Source organism: Exophiala viscosa, assembly GCF_022695815.1.
Source record: "Exophiala viscosa unplaced genomic scaffold EDD37scaffold_3, whole genome shotgun sequence".
Taxonomy (NCBI): domain Eukaryota; kingdom Fungi; phylum Ascomycota; class Eurotiomycetes; order Chaetothyriales; family Herpotrichiellaceae; genus Exophiala; species Exophiala viscosa.
The window spans coordinates 1,610,253-1,626,398 of NW_026944355.1; the positions used below are offsets into that span (position 1 = coordinate 1,610,253).

At 52.0% G+C, this 16,146-nt stretch overlaps 7 protein-coding genes across 7 annotated transcripts; 5 read left to right on the forward strand and 2 right to left on the reverse strand.

The window, feature by feature from the left end:
- Positions 1–71: 71 nt before the first annotated feature.
- Positions 72–2,443, forward strand: EDD37DRAFT_333232 (uncharacterized protein). Its single transcript, XM_062811604.1, has 2 exons — positions 72–1,290; positions 1,361–2,443. The coding sequence occupies exons 1-2, from the start codon at positions 296–298 to the stop codon at positions 2,166–2,168; spliced, it is 1,803 nt and encodes a 600-aa protein (XP_062672058.1). The 5' UTR covers positions 72–295; the 3' UTR covers positions 2,169–2,443.
- A 365-nt stretch (positions 2,444–2,808) lies between these two features.
- Positions 2,809–4,140, forward strand: EDD37DRAFT_648613 (uncharacterized protein; the record flags this gene model as incomplete). The annotated part of the gene is made up of 1 exon (XM_062818036.1): positions 2,809–4,140. The coding sequence occupies one exon, from the start codon at positions 2,809–2,811 to the stop codon at positions 4,138–4,140; it is 1,332 nt and encodes a 443-aa protein (XP_062672059.1).
- A 476-nt stretch (positions 4,141–4,616) lies between these two features.
- On the forward strand, positions 4,617–7,062 carry EDD37DRAFT_693143 (uncharacterized protein; the record flags this gene model as incomplete). Its single annotated transcript, XM_062820056.1, has 7 exons — positions 4,617–4,988; positions 5,057–5,351; positions 5,416–5,713; positions 5,780–6,167; positions 6,229–6,477; positions 6,543–6,612; positions 6,679–7,062. The coding sequence occupies exons 1-7, from the start codon at positions 4,801–4,803 to the stop codon at positions 7,060–7,062; spliced, it is 1,872 nt and encodes a 623-aa protein (XP_062672060.1). The 5' UTR covers positions 4,617–4,800.
- A 21-nt stretch (positions 7,063–7,083) lies between these two features.
- EDD37DRAFT_626554 (acetolactate synthase I/II/III large subunit) lies at positions 7,084–9,648 on the reverse strand. Its single transcript, XM_062816313.1, has 3 exons — positions 9,188–9,648; positions 8,966–9,135; positions 7,084–8,852 (listed from the first exon to the last, which is right to left on the reverse strand). Exons 1-3 carry the CDS (start codon positions 9,451–9,453, stop codon positions 7,441–7,443), a joined length of 1,848 nt encoding a protein of 615 aa, XP_062672061.1. The 5' UTR covers positions 9,454–9,648; the 3' UTR covers positions 7,084–7,440.
- A 545-nt stretch (positions 9,649–10,193) lies between these two features.
- Positions 10,194–12,761, forward strand: EDD37DRAFT_679460 (uncharacterized protein). The gene is made up of 4 exons (XM_062819686.1): positions 10,194–10,535; positions 10,665–11,971; positions 12,040–12,171; positions 12,253–12,761. The coding sequence occupies exons 1-4, from the start codon at positions 10,436–10,438 to the stop codon at positions 12,493–12,495; spliced, it is 1,782 nt and encodes a 593-aa protein (XP_062672062.1). The 5' UTR covers positions 10,194–10,435; the 3' UTR covers positions 12,496–12,761.
- EDD37DRAFT_333286 (toxin biosynthesis ketoreductase) lies at positions 12,513–13,688 on the forward strand. The gene has a single exon (XM_062811606.1). The coding sequence runs from the start codon at positions 12,851–12,853 to the stop codon at positions 13,613–13,615; it is 765 nt and encodes a 254-aa protein (XP_062672063.1). The 5' UTR covers positions 12,513–12,850; the 3' UTR covers positions 13,616–13,688.
- Positions 13,689–15,791, reverse strand: EDD37DRAFT_333285 (uncharacterized protein). The gene is made up of 2 exons (XM_062811605.1): positions 15,504–15,791; positions 13,689–15,448 (listed from the first exon to the last, which is right to left on the reverse strand). The coding sequence occupies exons 1-2, from the start codon at positions 15,504–15,506 to the stop codon at positions 13,763–13,765; spliced, it is 1,689 nt and encodes a 562-aa protein (XP_062672064.1). The 5' UTR covers positions 15,507–15,791; the 3' UTR covers positions 13,689–13,762.
- Between the last annotated feature and the right edge of the window lie 355 nt (positions 15,792–16,146).

Below are 16,146 nucleotides of genomic sequence, written 5' to 3' on the forward strand. Positions count from 1 at the left end.
GCCGAAATTGGCGTTGCTGACATCGGCCACCCTGGACCAGCCTGACTTCGGTTAAGTCAGCTTGGTATCCCCACAAACATTAGGGTCACCTGGGGTGACTCCGGCACAAAAAACCACTGGGAGGACCTCGTTCCCCCCCAGTCACCACCCCGAAAAGGGGATTCCTGCGGGGTAGGTTCGTAAGACTTTTCGTCCACGGGAAAGACTTCGACATCCGTCCGATTTGCATGATCAAGAGGCCTACCGCTTTCAGGTTTCGAAACGCGTGCAGTGTTAATCCAGAACATCCGACAGAATGGCCAGCAAAACAAAGGCTCGAGCATTGTCGGCTTCTGAGCCCGCGAAGCGCAACGAGAATACGGAGATTAGGAAATTGCGCAATCGCATCTCTCAAAAGGCATTTCGTGCTCGACAACAAATGCGAATGAAAGAACTTGAGGATCGGCTGCACAATGGAAGTTATTCAGACGCCGAGTGGATGACACACTTGCAAGACCAGAATTCTTCTTTGCGCGAGCAGCTGCTCGAATGCCATAAGAAGTTTACCAGCTTACAAGTGTCGATGAAGGCTCTTGCCAATGCGAGCGCACTTGCTCTAGGTATAGACAGCCTGGATGGCGTCAACGATGTACGTCTCTCCGATCACAAGGTTCTCCAGTCGGCTAACTTTGCCTCCAAGTCTGAGTCTTCTGGCAATTTGTGTGCGAGGTGCAAGCGTGCTGAAGTGGCACAAGATGAAGATCCCCTCGATATCACGCCTCCGTTGCCTTCGAATAAAACAGATGTTCACACCGAACGACCCAAGTTGAGCGACAGCGCGGTCGATGAACCACTTAGCGCCAACAGTGATAATAACAACCAAGCCGACCATGCTCAATACCTCGTTGATGATCAAGAGCTCCAAGTTCCGCAAGATTCAGCTGCTGTGACTTTAAGCGGTAGTCAGATGGACTTCGTGAATCCATCAGACAATCACCCAGTCCCAGAGATTAACCTAGATTACCTATCGACCATGGAGGATTCTGATAAGTTTGACATGTCGAACGATAACCGCCTGCTCGTCGTAAGCAACGGATACTGCGCTGACCCCCTTTCGATGGATCTTATCTTCTCCGAAGATCTGGGGCCACAAAAATACAAAAACGTTCTCGAAATGTCGCCCTCTCTCGTATGTAAATCTTTCGACCTGAAAAAGACAAATTCGCCATTTTCGGACCACATCGATGCATTGGAACGCTGTGTGCTCTGGAGCTATTCTCGCTGGAGCGCATCACAGATGCTCGACGATCGGTACGTACCGAGCACGATCTCAATGCAGATTGTCGGCAGGATGGATGGCGTTGGCTGACTGATTATCCAGACTGACAAATCCAATCGGATCGATCTTGATGACTTTTGTGAGCATGTCATGGCAACCGATGACGGCATGGCACACATACACCAAAGCGCACATTCCTTTAAGAGAGTTGATGGCATGGCGGATCTGCAGGACGCCGGACCGATATTTGAAGGTCTCACCAGCTTATCAACCAACAAGACTGCAGATGAGTGTGCCATATCCCAGCATCATCGACTGGATACCGTTTCCGCAATTGCGAGACAAGCTCATAATGCATCATGCCGCAAACCCTTGCCTTGACAGCATCATATGCGACATTGGGAACTCTTACGTCGTTCCTGCAGACCTCTCTCTACTGATAAAATGTCCTCAAGCTCTCCTAGGCTACGTTGGCGCTTGGGATCTGGTACGAGCGATCGCCCCTGAAGCCACAGGATCACCGGAGCCCTCGCCAACGTCTGAAGACAGGCAGTGGCATGATGACGACAATACGAATGCCTTCGGCGACTTAACGCTCCCTGCTAAAGATGCCAACACTTTGTTCTCTTCACGAGAGCTAGCGGCACAAGCCTTCAAAGTGCTGGGTGTCGATAATGGAGCGTTTAACTTCAGGCTGGATCCTGCCTTTTTCGGAAGACATCCTGAATTGTACGACAACAACTCTGATCTGATGGCGCTGGGAGTAGCGTTGCGACCAGGACTTGGTAATCAGATTCCCATCATTGGTCCCGAGGATGTGAAGGTGTCTGTCGTCGCACAATACCAGGAAATGTCCAGATACTTGATAGACTCGGCCTTGGAATCTCGTCATAGTTCCACGACGTTTTGAAGAGTTATCAGGACTCACTCAAGGTTGTTGCAGATGATGTGTATGTTCGCCAGTATTGGTTGACATGGCGCTGGGCGTGTGTTGAAGCTTTCAGAAATGGGCAGCAGGAACCTTGCCATGGGACTTCCTAAAATGTAATTCTACCATAGCGATATGTTGAAAATTCTAAAGGAGGAGGGCACTTGAAGGCTTTATTGAGCGCTGTCGTTGTGATTTTACTGACTGATGCTCATAGGCCGACGTTTTTCTCCACGGCCTCCCCAACCACAGGCCTGGCGAAAATATCGAACTAGTTCCTTGAGAAAACATATCCTTCTCTACCAATCTGAGCAAGACACGCATTGCATGCGGGGAGGCTCATACCATCTCGTAGGGTGTTACACGAGGCACATACCACTACCAAGATGAGTGCGAGTGGCATTCGAGTATTGTCATGCGGAGATAGACAGCTTTGCCGTGGAGGTTGGATGGTTGTCCAATCTGGGGAAGACTGAGTAAACGAATGCTGACACAGAACGCGCCCCCTTTCGATTCAATCATTGGCCAAGTGTTTTTCCTCAAAGATGGGCGTCCATCCCAGGAAATTCCGTTCGCCTTCTCTCGAAGTTGTTCTTCACAGAAGATTTTGACCAGCTCAAAGATGGCACCAGAAGCAACCACCAACGGACACGAGATCACCTTAGAGAAGGGCCAGACAAATGGGGCTCGCAAGAAGGGTGGTATTCGTACCTTGCAAAATGCAACCAAGAAGGATCAACGACTCGTGGCATTATCACTGATTGAAGAGAAGTTGCCCAAAATGGCGCCTCTCAAGGCTGTCCTCAGTGTGGACATTGGGCTCGACGACGGGCCCATCTATATTGACGCACGCAATGAACCCACCATTGTACGCGAGATTGACTGCGAGCCGAACTCCAGCCTGAAAGTCAAGCCCGAGTACATCCAGCTATTTGTGGAAGGCAAGCTTGAGCCACGGTATGGCTTGTTCAAAGACGGCTTTTTTGACCACACAACGTTGCCCAAAGGAGAAATCAAGGTTGCGGTGAAGTTCGCTGATTATCTGTGTCCCAATGTACCTGTGCATCCTCAGATACCAACTGGTCGCAAGCTCCCAAGTCCTACCGAAGACTTGGATCAAGTAATGGCTGATATTCATGAATTTGGATATGGACTGGTCAAGAACGCACTGGACTCCGAACAGATTAAGACGCTCAGATCAGCCGTCGAGCAGCAAGGCCGTGGAGAAGCTGAAGCTGGCGTGGCTAAGAAGGACGGTGGTCCACACGCTCCGAACCAGCGAATCTGGACACTCATCAACAAGGGCCAGGAATTCCATGATCTCCTCGAGCACCCATTGATAGACGAGGTGGTTCCTGAACTACTCGGTGAGCACGCGCTTCTCCACAGCTACAGCGCCAACATTGCCCGGCCAGGCAACGTGCCTATGATGCTGCATACCGACCAAGTGGCCATTCAGCCACCATTGAGGAGCATTTTCTACGGCCTCAACATTATGTGGTTCCTCACGGACATTACGCGGGAGAATGGCGGCACCAGAATCTTCCCAGGCAGCCACGTTGGACATGTCGCGCCAGACGACCCATTCAACATCGACGGAACCCTTGCCGCAGAAGGCCCTGCTGGGACAGCCTTGGTCTTCGAGAGTCGTCTGTGGCACGCTACGGGCCCAAATGAAATGACCTCAGGCGAGCGACCTGTCATTCTTATGTTTTTCATGCGATCCTTTATCAGACAGCAGGAGAACAACTTCTTGTCAATCAGACCGGAGGTGGAAGCTACTATGTCAGACAAAGTCCGGAAGCTTCTGGGATACTGTACGACTGGTGCATTAGGTGGTGTGGAGGGCGAAGTACGTGAGGGTATCTTTGTGGAGAGGCTCAAGAATCCTGTTGGCCCTTTCAGAGATACACACAAGCACACGCATTATAGGCAGGGTTTGCAAGCTTCGTAGGACTTTGTCGTTGAAGCTATGCCATACGGATAACAGTTGGGTCATTATAGTATAGGATAGTCTATGGTCAATGCCGGTGAGCTTGGTGGTCTCATTTCGCTTCGTCAAAGCACAAGCCTTGAACAAGCTCTATTGCAATCCAGCGGAGGCAACCGCAACTCGAGCTGCGTTCACCGTGTTCATGGTCCTGAGCAAATGCACGATTGCGAAGCAATCAAACAGAAGCCGCAGGGAAAGAGCGGGGATCACACCATTAGCCGGGGCCTCCAGATATGGAGATGGGGACCCCTGACGGGATGTTGAACCTCAAGGAAATCCACCTGTCAGCACTTGCTGACGAAGGAAACCCTTCCTACTCTTCACTTTACCATCTGCCTACCTTCACGGAAATGGATTGAGGGTGTGCTCCAACGTGACCAGGGAGCGTGTCTGGTCAGGCTGGCACTTCACAAGTGGGTTCGCGAACCTCGCATGGTCTGTCAACCTCAAGTAAAGATGATGCACCGTCGCGAGTTGATGAAAGTCAATTTTGGGCCGTACCCTCGTCTCGTAGGCCCAATCCTGCTATAGACTCGCATTGTTGAGGTCGAAATACCCCAAGAGCACAATATCGGCCTTTGGACGCCTTTCCCCAGTCAGCTTGAATTAATAGCAGCAAGGATGGTTTCAGACTCAAGACCTCTATACGACCGTCCCATTGATGCGAATCGGAAGATCAAGGTGGTGTGTCTGGGCGCTGGCTACTCTGGCATTTTGACTGCTATTCGGTTTCCCCAGCACATTCCCAACCTCGAGCTTGTCATCTACGAGAAGAATGCAGATATAGGAGGGACGTGGTATGAGAATCGGTGAGCTGCTACCTTTTCGACATCATGGAGCCAGATTGTTTCTGACACTGCTAGTTACCCTGGAATAGCGTGTGGTACGTTCCCGTAAAACATTTTCGTCCGGCGTTGTTCAAGAACGGGCCTGCTGACGATCCCTCATGTACAGATATCCCATCTCATGTGTATCAATTCACCTTCGAGAGCAACCCAAACTGGTCCCGGTTCTACGCTACAGGAGGAGAAATCCAAGAGTACTTGAAGGACGTGGCATGGAAGTACGATGTTGAAAAATACGTCCGCTTCCGACACTACTTCCAACGAGCCGAATGGGACGAGAGCATCCAACAGTGGCGGATTGAGGTGACCGACCTGAATACCAACAAGGTAAGCACAAGTCAAGCCGAGACAGATCTACGATGATCCAAGAGCTAAGCACCGACACATGCAGACGGTTACTGATACGTGTGATGTTCTTCTGAAAGGCACTGGACTCCTCAACACATGGAAATGGCCGGACATTCCGGGCCTTCACGACTTCACAGGGCCCTATATGCATTCAGCCAACTGGGATAGCAGCTTTGACTGGACTGACAAGCGCGTTGCACTCATCGGGGCAGGGTCCAGCGGCATCCAGATTCTCCCAAACATCCAGCCCAAGGCCAAACAGGTCGTGCATTTCATGAAAGGCAAAACGTGGATCTCGCCTGTGGGCTATGGGGCCGAAGAAGAAGGGGAGTCCGACGGAGGTATGCACCCCTACGCTACGCCCTTCTGTGTGCCTCATGTATCTGATTGTCTGACCTCTTATACAGTCGAGATCTCCGAAGAGCAGCGCAAAGTCTTCAGAGAAAACCCATCGATCTATCAAAAGTACCGACACCAGATAGAAGGCGGCATGAACAAGAGCCAGCTCGTGACATTCCGCGACACAGACATTCAGAAGCTATTTTGGAAAATGAGCGACGACTCGATGAAGGAAAAACTCAAGAAGAAACCGTGGATCTACGAATCGATGCGTCCGGACTACCCGCCGGGATGTCGCAGACTGACTCCTGGCCCTGGGTACCTCGAAGCCCTGGTCGAAGACAACGTTGAATTTGTCGGCACAGGAATCCGCAAGGTCACAGAGACAGGCCTCGTAGATGACAACGGCGACTTCCATGAGGTCGACGCCATTATCTACGCCACTGGATTTGACTAGTGAGACGACCAATGTCTGTTCCTTACCCCCGTTCTATATGCTAACAACACCCCAACTCAGCTCCTTCAACTCGGCCGCCACACCCATTATAGGTCGAGGCGGTACAACACTAGAAGAAGTCTGGACACCACATCCAGAAGCATATCTTTCGTTATGCGCCCCCAAGATGCCCAACCTCTTCTTCTTCCTGGGCCCAAATGGGGGTCCCGGCGCCGGATCCTTCATTGCCATGCTCGAGAACGTGGTCGACTATGTCATTCAGTGTGTCCAAAAACTGCAGAGAGAATACGTCGCTTCGATGGAAGTTTCGTGAGTAACCTACCGTCCTCAAGGGTAGTCTACTTGGTCGCAGTGTGCTGACTTTCAATCTTTAGTGAGACCGCACAGAAAGCGTTCTCGGAGCATGTGGATCGGTACTTTGCCAAAACCATATTTACATACAAGGTATGTCTATTCAAGTCCGTTTCTTGCCAAAGGGTACTTTAGACTGACAGGCAACGTATTTTGCAGTGCAAATCCTGGTTCAAGCGCAACAACGAAGACGGGCGCATTGTCGGGCTCTGGCCTGGTTCGTCCGTCCACGCGCAGGAAGCACTTAAAAGTCCAAGATTTGAAGACTTTCTATTTGTTCAAAGGCCCGAAACTCAGCAAAACATTTTGACCTGGCTCGGTAACGGGATGACCACGGCCCAAGAGAACGATGAGAAGACGACGGGATATCTTGATACTGTGGATGTTCCACCAGCTATCAATAAGGGTCCGCGACCTGGGAAGAAGGATGCCAGCGTCAAGGGCCATGAAGATGGACTGTCTCCGCACGGAGAGACGGAGGTGAAAGTCGTGAGTGAACATATCGAAGAGTTGACGGCGGCCGTAGCAACTGTGCCGCTATAAGGACAGGGAGCGCTTGTTCTCTGCTAGACAATATATGCGGAAGGTCCACTTGGGACGATACAATACTCAAGGGCCCTCCCTAATCCATTGCATATAAGTATGGCTGAGATCGCTCGATACATGAATTGTGCACGATTCTGCTCTACCATGAGATTCAGCGGACATTCAAAGCTTTGAAGAAGAATTCGAAAACTCGCCAAACAAACCGAGACTCTGACACGACGATGAAAGCATCTAGACATTTGTTGTTGTGTTACAGTTCACTCTTTAAGTACACACAATCAACAACACCTCCATAGCTCGTGCTGTCAAGAGGGGGAATATTGCCATGCTTCGCAATTGCAACCATAACAATCTGCAACGAATGGATACCATCCATCAATGCTTGTCCGCTGTTCCATTCGTCGTCGGAGCGTCCTCCTTGTAGTATGGTCTCGGCACATTATCGTAGTACGGCACGACAATATAGTTCTTGTCGTCCGTCTTACCGACCATACCCCTGGTTCCCATCGTGATTGGATTTCTCGAGATGATCGCGTTCAACAGTCCCGGTCCTTTCGTCTCCGTGAGAGACTTCACTGCATCTCGCACTTCATCAAGACTCTTCCGCGTAATGGCACCTTTGCACCCGAAACCCTGCGCGACGATATCGTACCGGCAATCTTCGGACAAGGTGCTCGCCACGCGTGCGGGATCTTCGTCTTCGTAGATCAAATCCTGACCGGCGACGCTCATGCCCCAGAAATAATTGTTCATGATAATGGTTAGGACATTAAGTCGGTGGCGGGCAAAGGTGTCGAGCTCTTGGATGTGGAATCCAGCAGATCCGTCTCCGTGGATGTTCACTATCAGACGGTCTGGTACTGCGAGGGCAGCGCCTATACTGTATCCCCAGCCATTACCTAAAAAGCCCAAGTAGCCTGTCGCAACCATGCCGCCGGCGGGGCGAGCTTGTTCGAGAAGTTCGGCGGCCCAGATTCCAGCTTCGCCTCCGTCGATAATGATGATTGAGCCCTCCGGCAAAGTCTCAAAGATAGTCTTCATGGTGAAGAATGGGTGCAAGCGGCCGTCCGGGAGAGTTTCTGAGTCATCGGAATGAGGTGATTTATGGTTCTTGAGGTCTTGGAGGTCCTGGAGCCACGAGTCCTGGCGTTGAATCGGGTTGTTGTTGCGAAGTTTCTCTAGCAAGGCCACAACGAATTTTGTCGCGTCTGACACAATGCCCAGTTCAATAGCGTTGGACTTGCCGATCTCACTGGCATCTATGTCGACTTGAGCCACTTTGCAGCCAGAGTTGGGAATGATGACCCCCGACCGTCCGCCTAGCAAGAACCCTGTCCTCGCACCAAGAAGTAAGACGAGATCTGGCTGTTTCTTTTGGATTGAAGGCAGCGAAGCGAGGGAAGCGGCATAGCCACCTCGGAAAGGCGAGTCGAAGGGAAGGGCTGGCAAGTACTTCTGAGAGTAGAAGACTGGTGTATTGGTTGCTTCAGCAAGGTCGAGAAGCACACTAGACTTGGAGCCTCGAGTGGTAGTTCGTGCTGCTCCAGTGCCGACAACGATGACGGGTCGTGACGCTGACTTCCATAGATTGATCAGCTCATCGAGAGCGGCAGGATCCGGATAAGGTGTGATGGCGGGAGCGCCAGTAAGAGAGCCGTATGAAAGAGCGTTCATCCGTGGTGGATGGAAGAGTATGTCGATGGGGAAGTCGATCACGACCGGACCGGGAATACCTCCAATAGCAGTCCGATAGGCGTGGCTTATGATACGCGGGATCTCTTCGACGTCTGGAGAACCAAGAAGGTCAGCTTTGTCCGAAGCGGTGGAGCAGGATGAACATCTTCTTGAATTTGCAGCACGGAAGGGTTCGAATGGGCCAAAAAGAGATGAATCTACTTACTCGTAACACGATGGGCGAACTTCGTGATTGGTTTTGCCAGGACGACCTGGTCGTGGAAGCCTTGAAGGCAATTCGTTTCAGCATCGCGAAGTGGTGGTGACGAGGTAATCACGAAAATAGGTGAGCGGTCGGCGAAGGCTGTTGCCAGCCCGGGAAGAGCATTGCTGAAGCTATAAAGATTCTGTCAGTGTCAGGATATTTCAGAGCATTATACTGTCGTACCCGCTATTGGCCGTCACAAAACAAAATCCGGCTTTCCCAGAGAGTTTGGCGTAGCCTTCCGCTGCTTGGACAGCCGTGGTCTCATGCCGGGTGTCGATAATCTTGATGCCAATGAGGGTGCAGCCGATCAGGAAGGCGTCAAGGTGTCCGCCGTGTAAGCCGAAAGCGACCTCAGCGCCGAGTTGTTTCAAGGATTGTGCGACCAAATCACCACCGAGCAACTCACGTTTCGGAGGTCGCTGCCATTCCATCACGTTGTCCGGCATGATCGTGGTCGAGGGTTGTTAATGGACAGACAACAGTGATGACACCAATGCCTCTGACGGTGACGCAAAACTTCTTCTCCGGGACATTGACGATTATATTCGTACTCGCCTTTACAAAGCCTGAGGCTGTCATTGCTCTTGCATACAGAGGATCGACCTCGGCATACTAGGCGCGCCCGTGATGTTGGACCCCGCCATCGACTGACTCGTCAAAGAATGACCAGGCTTCGAGCCAAGCCTGGAATTTGGGGAACAAATACACCGCGAAGCCTTGCGAGCCTACCGGTTGCGGGGTACAGTCGAGACAACCAGACACGCACAGTCATGGAAATCCGACTAACACGCACAATGCCGTGAAGTCTGAATATCTTGCAATATTTTCAGCCGAGGGGTTCGGCATCGTGGAGAATTTGAGGACAATCCACGTGTGGATTTCGTGGCCGGAGAGGTACGCCTCGAAGGATCCTCATAGATTAAGAGGATTGCAGCTCGAGAGCGTGAAAAAGTGAGAGAAGACCACCTGATGGCACTTGCCGCTTATCTACTTATCTTTGGGAGCAACGCCTATCGTGTTTACACGGGAGTGACAGGCCACAGCATACAGTACTCTCCCGTAGTCGTAGGCGAACACCCCAATCTTAAGTTGCCCTAGATAGGAAGGTCCCCACGCAATCCCCGCCGACGCCAACTCCTTTTTGGCCCAAACTTGGGTCTCTGATCAATTGGTGGCTGTACCCTAGCTGGAACATCCTAAATGGGGGGTAGACTGACAAGACTTCACGGAGGAAAACCGTCGGGTCTGAAGTTCTTTTATGCTCGCTGCAAGGCGCATAACATAAGAGATAATGTGACTTGTCTGGACCCGACATGCACTTACTCGGGCATACACTTCATATGCCGGGAATGATTGTGGCCGCCCGGGGTGGAGGTTTATCGGGGTAAGCTGGTGAAGGCCTAGTCTGGTCGATGCGAGCCATGGGCTATGTCAGGTCGCCTTGCAACCGATATTCTCCAAAGGGACAAGAATGCCTTGCACTATCTCGTCACACTCGTAGCCTGGGCATCGAGGTTTATGATTGGCGGTAAGCAAAAGCGAACATACGTTGCATATGCAACGAAATGGTCCGCTACAGCCTGATTGGGGATCACGAGAAGCGTTATGCGCTGTTCGCGTTGCCTGATAGCGAGGTATATATGCGCTGACATATCAGGCCGGGGTCTTCAATCACCTAGACGTCCATCTCAGAACGACATGTCAGTCTCCACCTCTTCAAGTGTAGCTGAGGGTATAAGGCTGAACCGCCTCTTGTCTGGCGCGACCGAGGTTGGCTCAACTGCAACGCAAAACAACCCGCAGGAGCAAGGTACACTTCTGAAGGAAGAATCGTACTCTTTTTTCAGTACGCTACTGACAGCTAAATCTGTTAAATCACCACTCATCCTAAGGCCTTGGAACCCTCATCTTCTGGAGCAAACATTCTCGAACGAAAACAACTTCCGAGCTACATCCGAGGTTGGGGTGCTGAGGATCGACCAACATGGCACTTCTTGGTCGCCAGCTCTCTCCGACGAGGAGATCAGTCATCATTGGAAGTCGCCAACACCGTCCTCGTCCCCAAGTGTCGATACTTCTTGCCCGGAGCACACTCTTGTCGTGTTCTTCATCCACCTCGAGTTCGAAAAAGCGGCGCAGTACGAGCGTAAGGCCAGCATCTCAAGACAGTGCCTTCAAGACCTCACGGCGCATATCGGCGTGCATGACGCTGCAGTTCAGAACCTTCTCGGTCGACCTGACTACTGGTCTGCATTCTGGCGGCGGAAAGACATACAGGGGAAGCAGGCGGTGGGCTACGAGTTCTATTGCCAGCATCCACGGTGGCTGCAGATCGGGCGTTACGACAAGAAAGTGCATCGCGCTCCATGCTCCGTCTACCTACACCACGACGCCACGTTGAACACCTCATACTACGTCATTTCTGCCGCAGCCAACGACAGTTGCATGACCGGGCTTCTGGAAGAGATGGGAGTCCCTGAACAGAAGACATCCTATTTCACAAGTACTACGAGCCAGGCCACGGGAGACCCTTTCCTGATCCATGCCATCGTGTCGGGATATGCGTACCAGCAATCTACTCAGTACCTCGCGGACGTTCGAGGGCGGCTAATGGCCGAGATTGCAGAGGTGAACAACTACTCCAAGGAGTCGTATGCGGCGCCGCGACCAGGCGAGCCTGGAGCGCACGATGGGCGGAAGAAGCTCGAGAGCATTACCAAGAATCTGCATCTTGTCTCGCAGACATGTGACACGGGTATTGCAAATGCTGACATGTCTATCATGCTCTGCACAGAGATGCTTGACGCTTATGCCGCATTTTCGAAGAGTGATACCTTGCAGGGACCACCTCTTGAGCCCCGGAGGCAACTCCAAGACTCTCTCGGATGGGTCTTGAAGACGTGGCACTGCCAGAAGAACTGGCTGATCAGCTACAAAGCTCGGAAAGACACAGCCATGAATTTCGTATGCTTTCCTATCAAATCAATCATCTTGCGATGGCAGCAGCTAATCAAGTCGCTCGTCACATCCAGGTCTACAACCTTGTCACGCAGCAAGACAACTCTGTCAACATTGACATTGCCCACGAAACTGCAAGGCATAGCTCTTCAATGCACGCCATCACCATCCTCACCTTGGTATTTCTTCCAGGCACATTTCTTGCGGTAAGCCATCCTCCAGCGTGGGCTCGCTGCACTGCCCAGTACTCAAGACCCGGCAACTGATGCATGCACTGGTGTGACTAGGGAGCATTCGGATCGGGAATCTTCAACAAACAGGACGTTCACGGCATCTCCAACATCTTTTGGCCGTTCATATACACCCTCATTCCTCTTACATTTGTCACCTTAGGCCTGTGGTTCTGGCGTGGTCGGCTCGAACGCTTCTACAAATGGCGTCAAGAGCGACTACTCAAAATGAAGAGGGTGAAGGACCTCGAGGGTGGAATAGAGACCGATACTAACGGAGCCCCTGGACGGACAGCCTGATCACGTGGCAATGCCGCCGCACGCTGACATACCCCGAGTGACCACGCCTCTCTCAAGTTGGAAGCAACATCGTCTGCCATGAAGAGCACTACTGCACGGACTAGCAGAGGCGGCTGCCAGCGTGCGGCACCCACCAGGCTAGCATGGCACACATGGTATGCTGTGGGCGTGGACATATCCTCGGCTTTAGGGCGGAGTTAAACGGTCTTCTCTTCAACAGCCTCACTCGTGCATGATGTCTAGGTGTATAAGAAGTAAAGAGCGGGCCTGAAATTTGTCTTGCAGGACATGGTAGATTGCATAGAACTCAAGTCTTATGAAGTCTAGCCATATACAAGCGTCTTCTTGAGCCAAAATGACAACCACCTATCTCATCACTGGGGCAAACCGTGGCATAGGTCGGGGGCTGACAGACCTCATTCTCCAACGCCCTGATACCAGGGTGATCGGTCTGGTCCGCAACCCGGAGGACGAGACCAGCAAGTCGCTTGCAGCGAGCAGCCCAGACCCGAAAAGACTGCTGATCCTCCCCTACGACGCAAAAGATCCCAATTCAGCCTCAAGCGCAATCTCCACGCTCGAGACCACACATGAAGTTAAGCATCTGGACGTCGTCATCGCCAATGCCGGCGCTCTTCTCTGGCACGGTCCAGCTGTTGACACGCCCGGCGACGCCATCCTCGACTCCATCACAGTGAACACAATCGGACCATTGCTCTTGTTCCGTGCGTGCCTTCCCCTGATGCAGGCTTCGCCAGCACCGAAATTCATCGCCATCAGTTCGGCGATCGGCTCCACGGGTCAGATCCCTCAATTCAAACAGTCGCAGACGCTGCCGTACGGAGTCAGCAAGGCTGCGCTGAATCATACATTTCGCAAATTGAGCGTTGATCATCCCGAGATTGTGATTGAATTGTTGACGCCTGGACCGGTGTTGACGGACTTGATGAGAGTGTTCCAGGCGGGGTTTGAAGAGAGGGTGAAGAAGGATCCCAACTTGCTGAAGCGGTTTACGCCCATTGATCAGGTCTGCGATGGCTTGATGAGCCAGATCGACTCGGCGAGTATGGAGTCGAGCGGCGAGTTCAGAGATTGGAAGGGCGAGGTTGTTCCGTGGTAGTCCCCCGACTCGCTCATCTGACCCGTGTCGATCGTATCACAGGTTGATCCTGCGTGCAGTATAGCACAATCCATACGCTGCGTGCCGGGAAAGATTTGTCAAGTTGTCCGTAAATGTTACTCAACAGGCATGATGTTGTCGTACTCCTCAATCTCTGTCGATCCGGAACTTCGGTTCTGTGCAGGTACCAGCTTTCTCCTTGTGTTTCTCGACACGGTCCATCATCCAGCCAGAGGTGTACTTCTTCTTCGAGGCCTCCGCATGGCCCATTCTGACGGACCAGTTGTGTCTGCACGTCCCCGGTTGCCATGTAAACTGCATGCAACCGTGATCGGCCTCACATGCTGCTCGGCAGTTCTCGCACGATTCGACAGATTGTTTTTGGAATTCAGACCAACCCTCCCACATCTCCAATTTTTCTTCATCACTCTTGTTGTCCCAATCGTGATGCTCCTTGACGTGATCCTCTGTGGGTTTGGTGAAAATTCTGTCTCCAGAGTAATTGTTCCAGTCCGTCTTGTTCTCGGCAATGTTGGGCGCGACATAGTACTCGAAAACGTCTTTGTACATGTACGGCACTGTACCAGGCTGATTGCCTTCATGCCACGTCTTGTTGATCCAATCCTTTTCGAAATCCCACAGCGCTTCGATGTCGTAGGTGTGGGAATGGTGCCAAGTTATGGCGGGCACACACCAAGAATCAGCGCCCCAGCTGAAATCACACGGAGGATCGACTTGGAACATGGGCCAGGCACCACTGACTTTGACTCCCGCCTCTTGCATGGAGACTCCGAGCATGACGTCGCCGCAGCAGATTGTCGAGGTTTCTTTCTCCCACTTTTCGATGTTTGTTGAGGTCCTGATACCTTCCCACATTTGCACCGCTTTTCGGGACAGGAGATAGCCGGTACCGCCCTGAGCGAACATTGTGGGACCATGCCAGTAGACACAGCCAGAGTAGAATGGTTCGTTGGGGTCTAGGCGAGCGAGTAGGAGTAGGAGGTTTGTCCAGCCGAGATACGTGTCTGCGTCAATGGTCATGTACCAGTCGGCGTCCGGGTACTTCTCGTAAGCCTGGTCTAGCATTGGGATGTTCTTCCATTTGTCCAGACTCCATCCTCCGCCTGAGTCCAGGGCGCTCAGATCTCCATGCATGGCATGTGCTTTGTGGACATCGTGGTAAAACTCAAAATCCGAGTGCGTGTTCTTCCACTTTTCCCCAATATCGGCCAATGCATCGTAGAGATGGAAATGACCCACGTCCTGTTCCATGTCGGAGAAGATCATCAAGTTCGGCACGCATTCTGCAAGCGTGAGGAGTTGCTCGGGGAGTCGGGCTAGCACCTCGGTGGCACCGGTCTTGACAATGATCACGACCTGGTCTGCTCCAGGTAGTTGACGGCAGGCGGGGATCGAGTAGTCAAATGAGGGTATGGAAGACGGCGTAGCTTTCGAAGCCGGCGCAGCAGTGGCCCAGTGTGGCACAGTGGCAGGCGCGACAGGGTCTGCAAAGTCGGTGATTTCAGAGGACAGATGAGGTCCCTTGTCGTAATTTTGCTGGTGGTCACCGTCGGAAAAATACTTGAATTGACGGTCGTGATCGACATCGGATGCTTCTGGACTGGAGCTAGTCCACCATGATTTGGCGGTCGAGACAGCATCGTCGTAGGGATGGGAGGAGGGCGTATAGTAGGAGCGTAGCATGAAGAGGGAGAGCACAACGCCGAAGATGATGAGGACCCGCACCACAACGCCTCGAGGTAGAGAGATCGGCATCTTGTCGGCTGATGCGAGCGCGATGGATGCAACTCGGCGTGGTGGTTGGCGACTGTTCTTCAACTTACAAGATAGGTAGGACAGAAAAGAAAAGCGAAACAGTGAGTGGTACCATTTTCCTAGTATATCACAAGGGCTCCAGAGGGATGACACGGGATGTCATCGACCCTCCCCTTGGGTTTCGGGGCGAGTTTATCGACGCGATACTCCCCATACCTCGTGGTGGCTGACTGAGGGGACTTACCAGTGAATGTGATAGGCGAATATGCAAATCTGATCTGCAAGGAGTTTAATTGCCCAGCCTTGGGATCAGACTAGACCTCTTATTTCTTAGAGGCATTACTGGATGAGGCAAGGGATGAGGCGAGAAGGACGCGAGAAAGATACGAGTGCCACGACCTGATGAAAAATGAGTTGGATTAAAGGCGTCAAGGTTCAGCTTGGTTCAACGCTTATAACAAAACACGACTTGGTATTGGTTGAAGCCTATTACACGAGCGGCTGACATCCCTGTTCATCTCCGTGCACACACCTCGTTGTGACGTTACACAGATCAGTTTGAGGCCTGTGCCACATTCCCAAGACCGCTTGTTTAACTATTCCAGTACGGCGCCGAGGTCAGCACACCAAAGAACAAGAAAGCCAAACAAGGTGCCATGTGGTATGACATGCTGCGAAAAAGTATCTTCGCGAACTCAACAGGCCATTCGAGCAATGGTAACTTCCCATCGCTTGTGCTGTGACACTTTTTGACG

Bases quoted from the DNA above. Each gene is read 5' to 3' on its own strand.
- EDD37DRAFT_626554 (XM_062816313.1), bottom strand. From the start codon at position 9,453: ATGCCGGACAACGTGATGGAATGGCAGCGACCTCCGAAACGTGAGTTG. The intron at 9,136-9,187 runs GTACGACAGTAT...GAATCTTTATAG, and splicing joins TTTGTGACGGCCAATAGCGG to CTTCAGCAATGCTCTTCCCG. The intron at 8,853-8,965 runs GTAAGTAGATTC...TTGGTTCTCCAG, and splicing joins GTTCGCCCATCGTGTTACGA to ACGTCGAAGAGATCCCGCGT.
- EDD37DRAFT_333232 (XM_062811604.1), top strand. From the start codon at position 296: ATGGCCAGCAAAACAAAGGCTCGAGCATTGTCGGCTTCTGAGCCCGCG. The intron at 1,291-1,360 runs GTACGTACCGAG...CTGATTATCCAG, and splicing joins TCACAGATGCTCGACGATCG to ACTGACAAATCCAATCGGAT.
- EDD37DRAFT_679460 (XM_062819686.1), top strand. From the start codon at position 10,436: ATGTCAGGTCGCCTTGCAACCGATATTCTCCAAAGGGACAAGAATGCC. The intron at 10,536-10,664 runs GTAAGCAAAAGC...CTGACATATCAG, and splicing joins ATCGAGGTTTATGATTGGCG to GCCGGGGTCTTCAATCACCT. The intron at 11,972-12,039 runs GTATGCTTTCCT...CGTCACATCCAG, and splicing joins AAGACACAGCCATGAATTTC to GTCTACAACCTTGTCACGCA.
- EDD37DRAFT_333286 (XM_062811606.1), top strand. From the start codon at position 12,851: ATGACAACCACCTATCTCATCACTGGGGCAAACCGTGGCATAGGTCGG.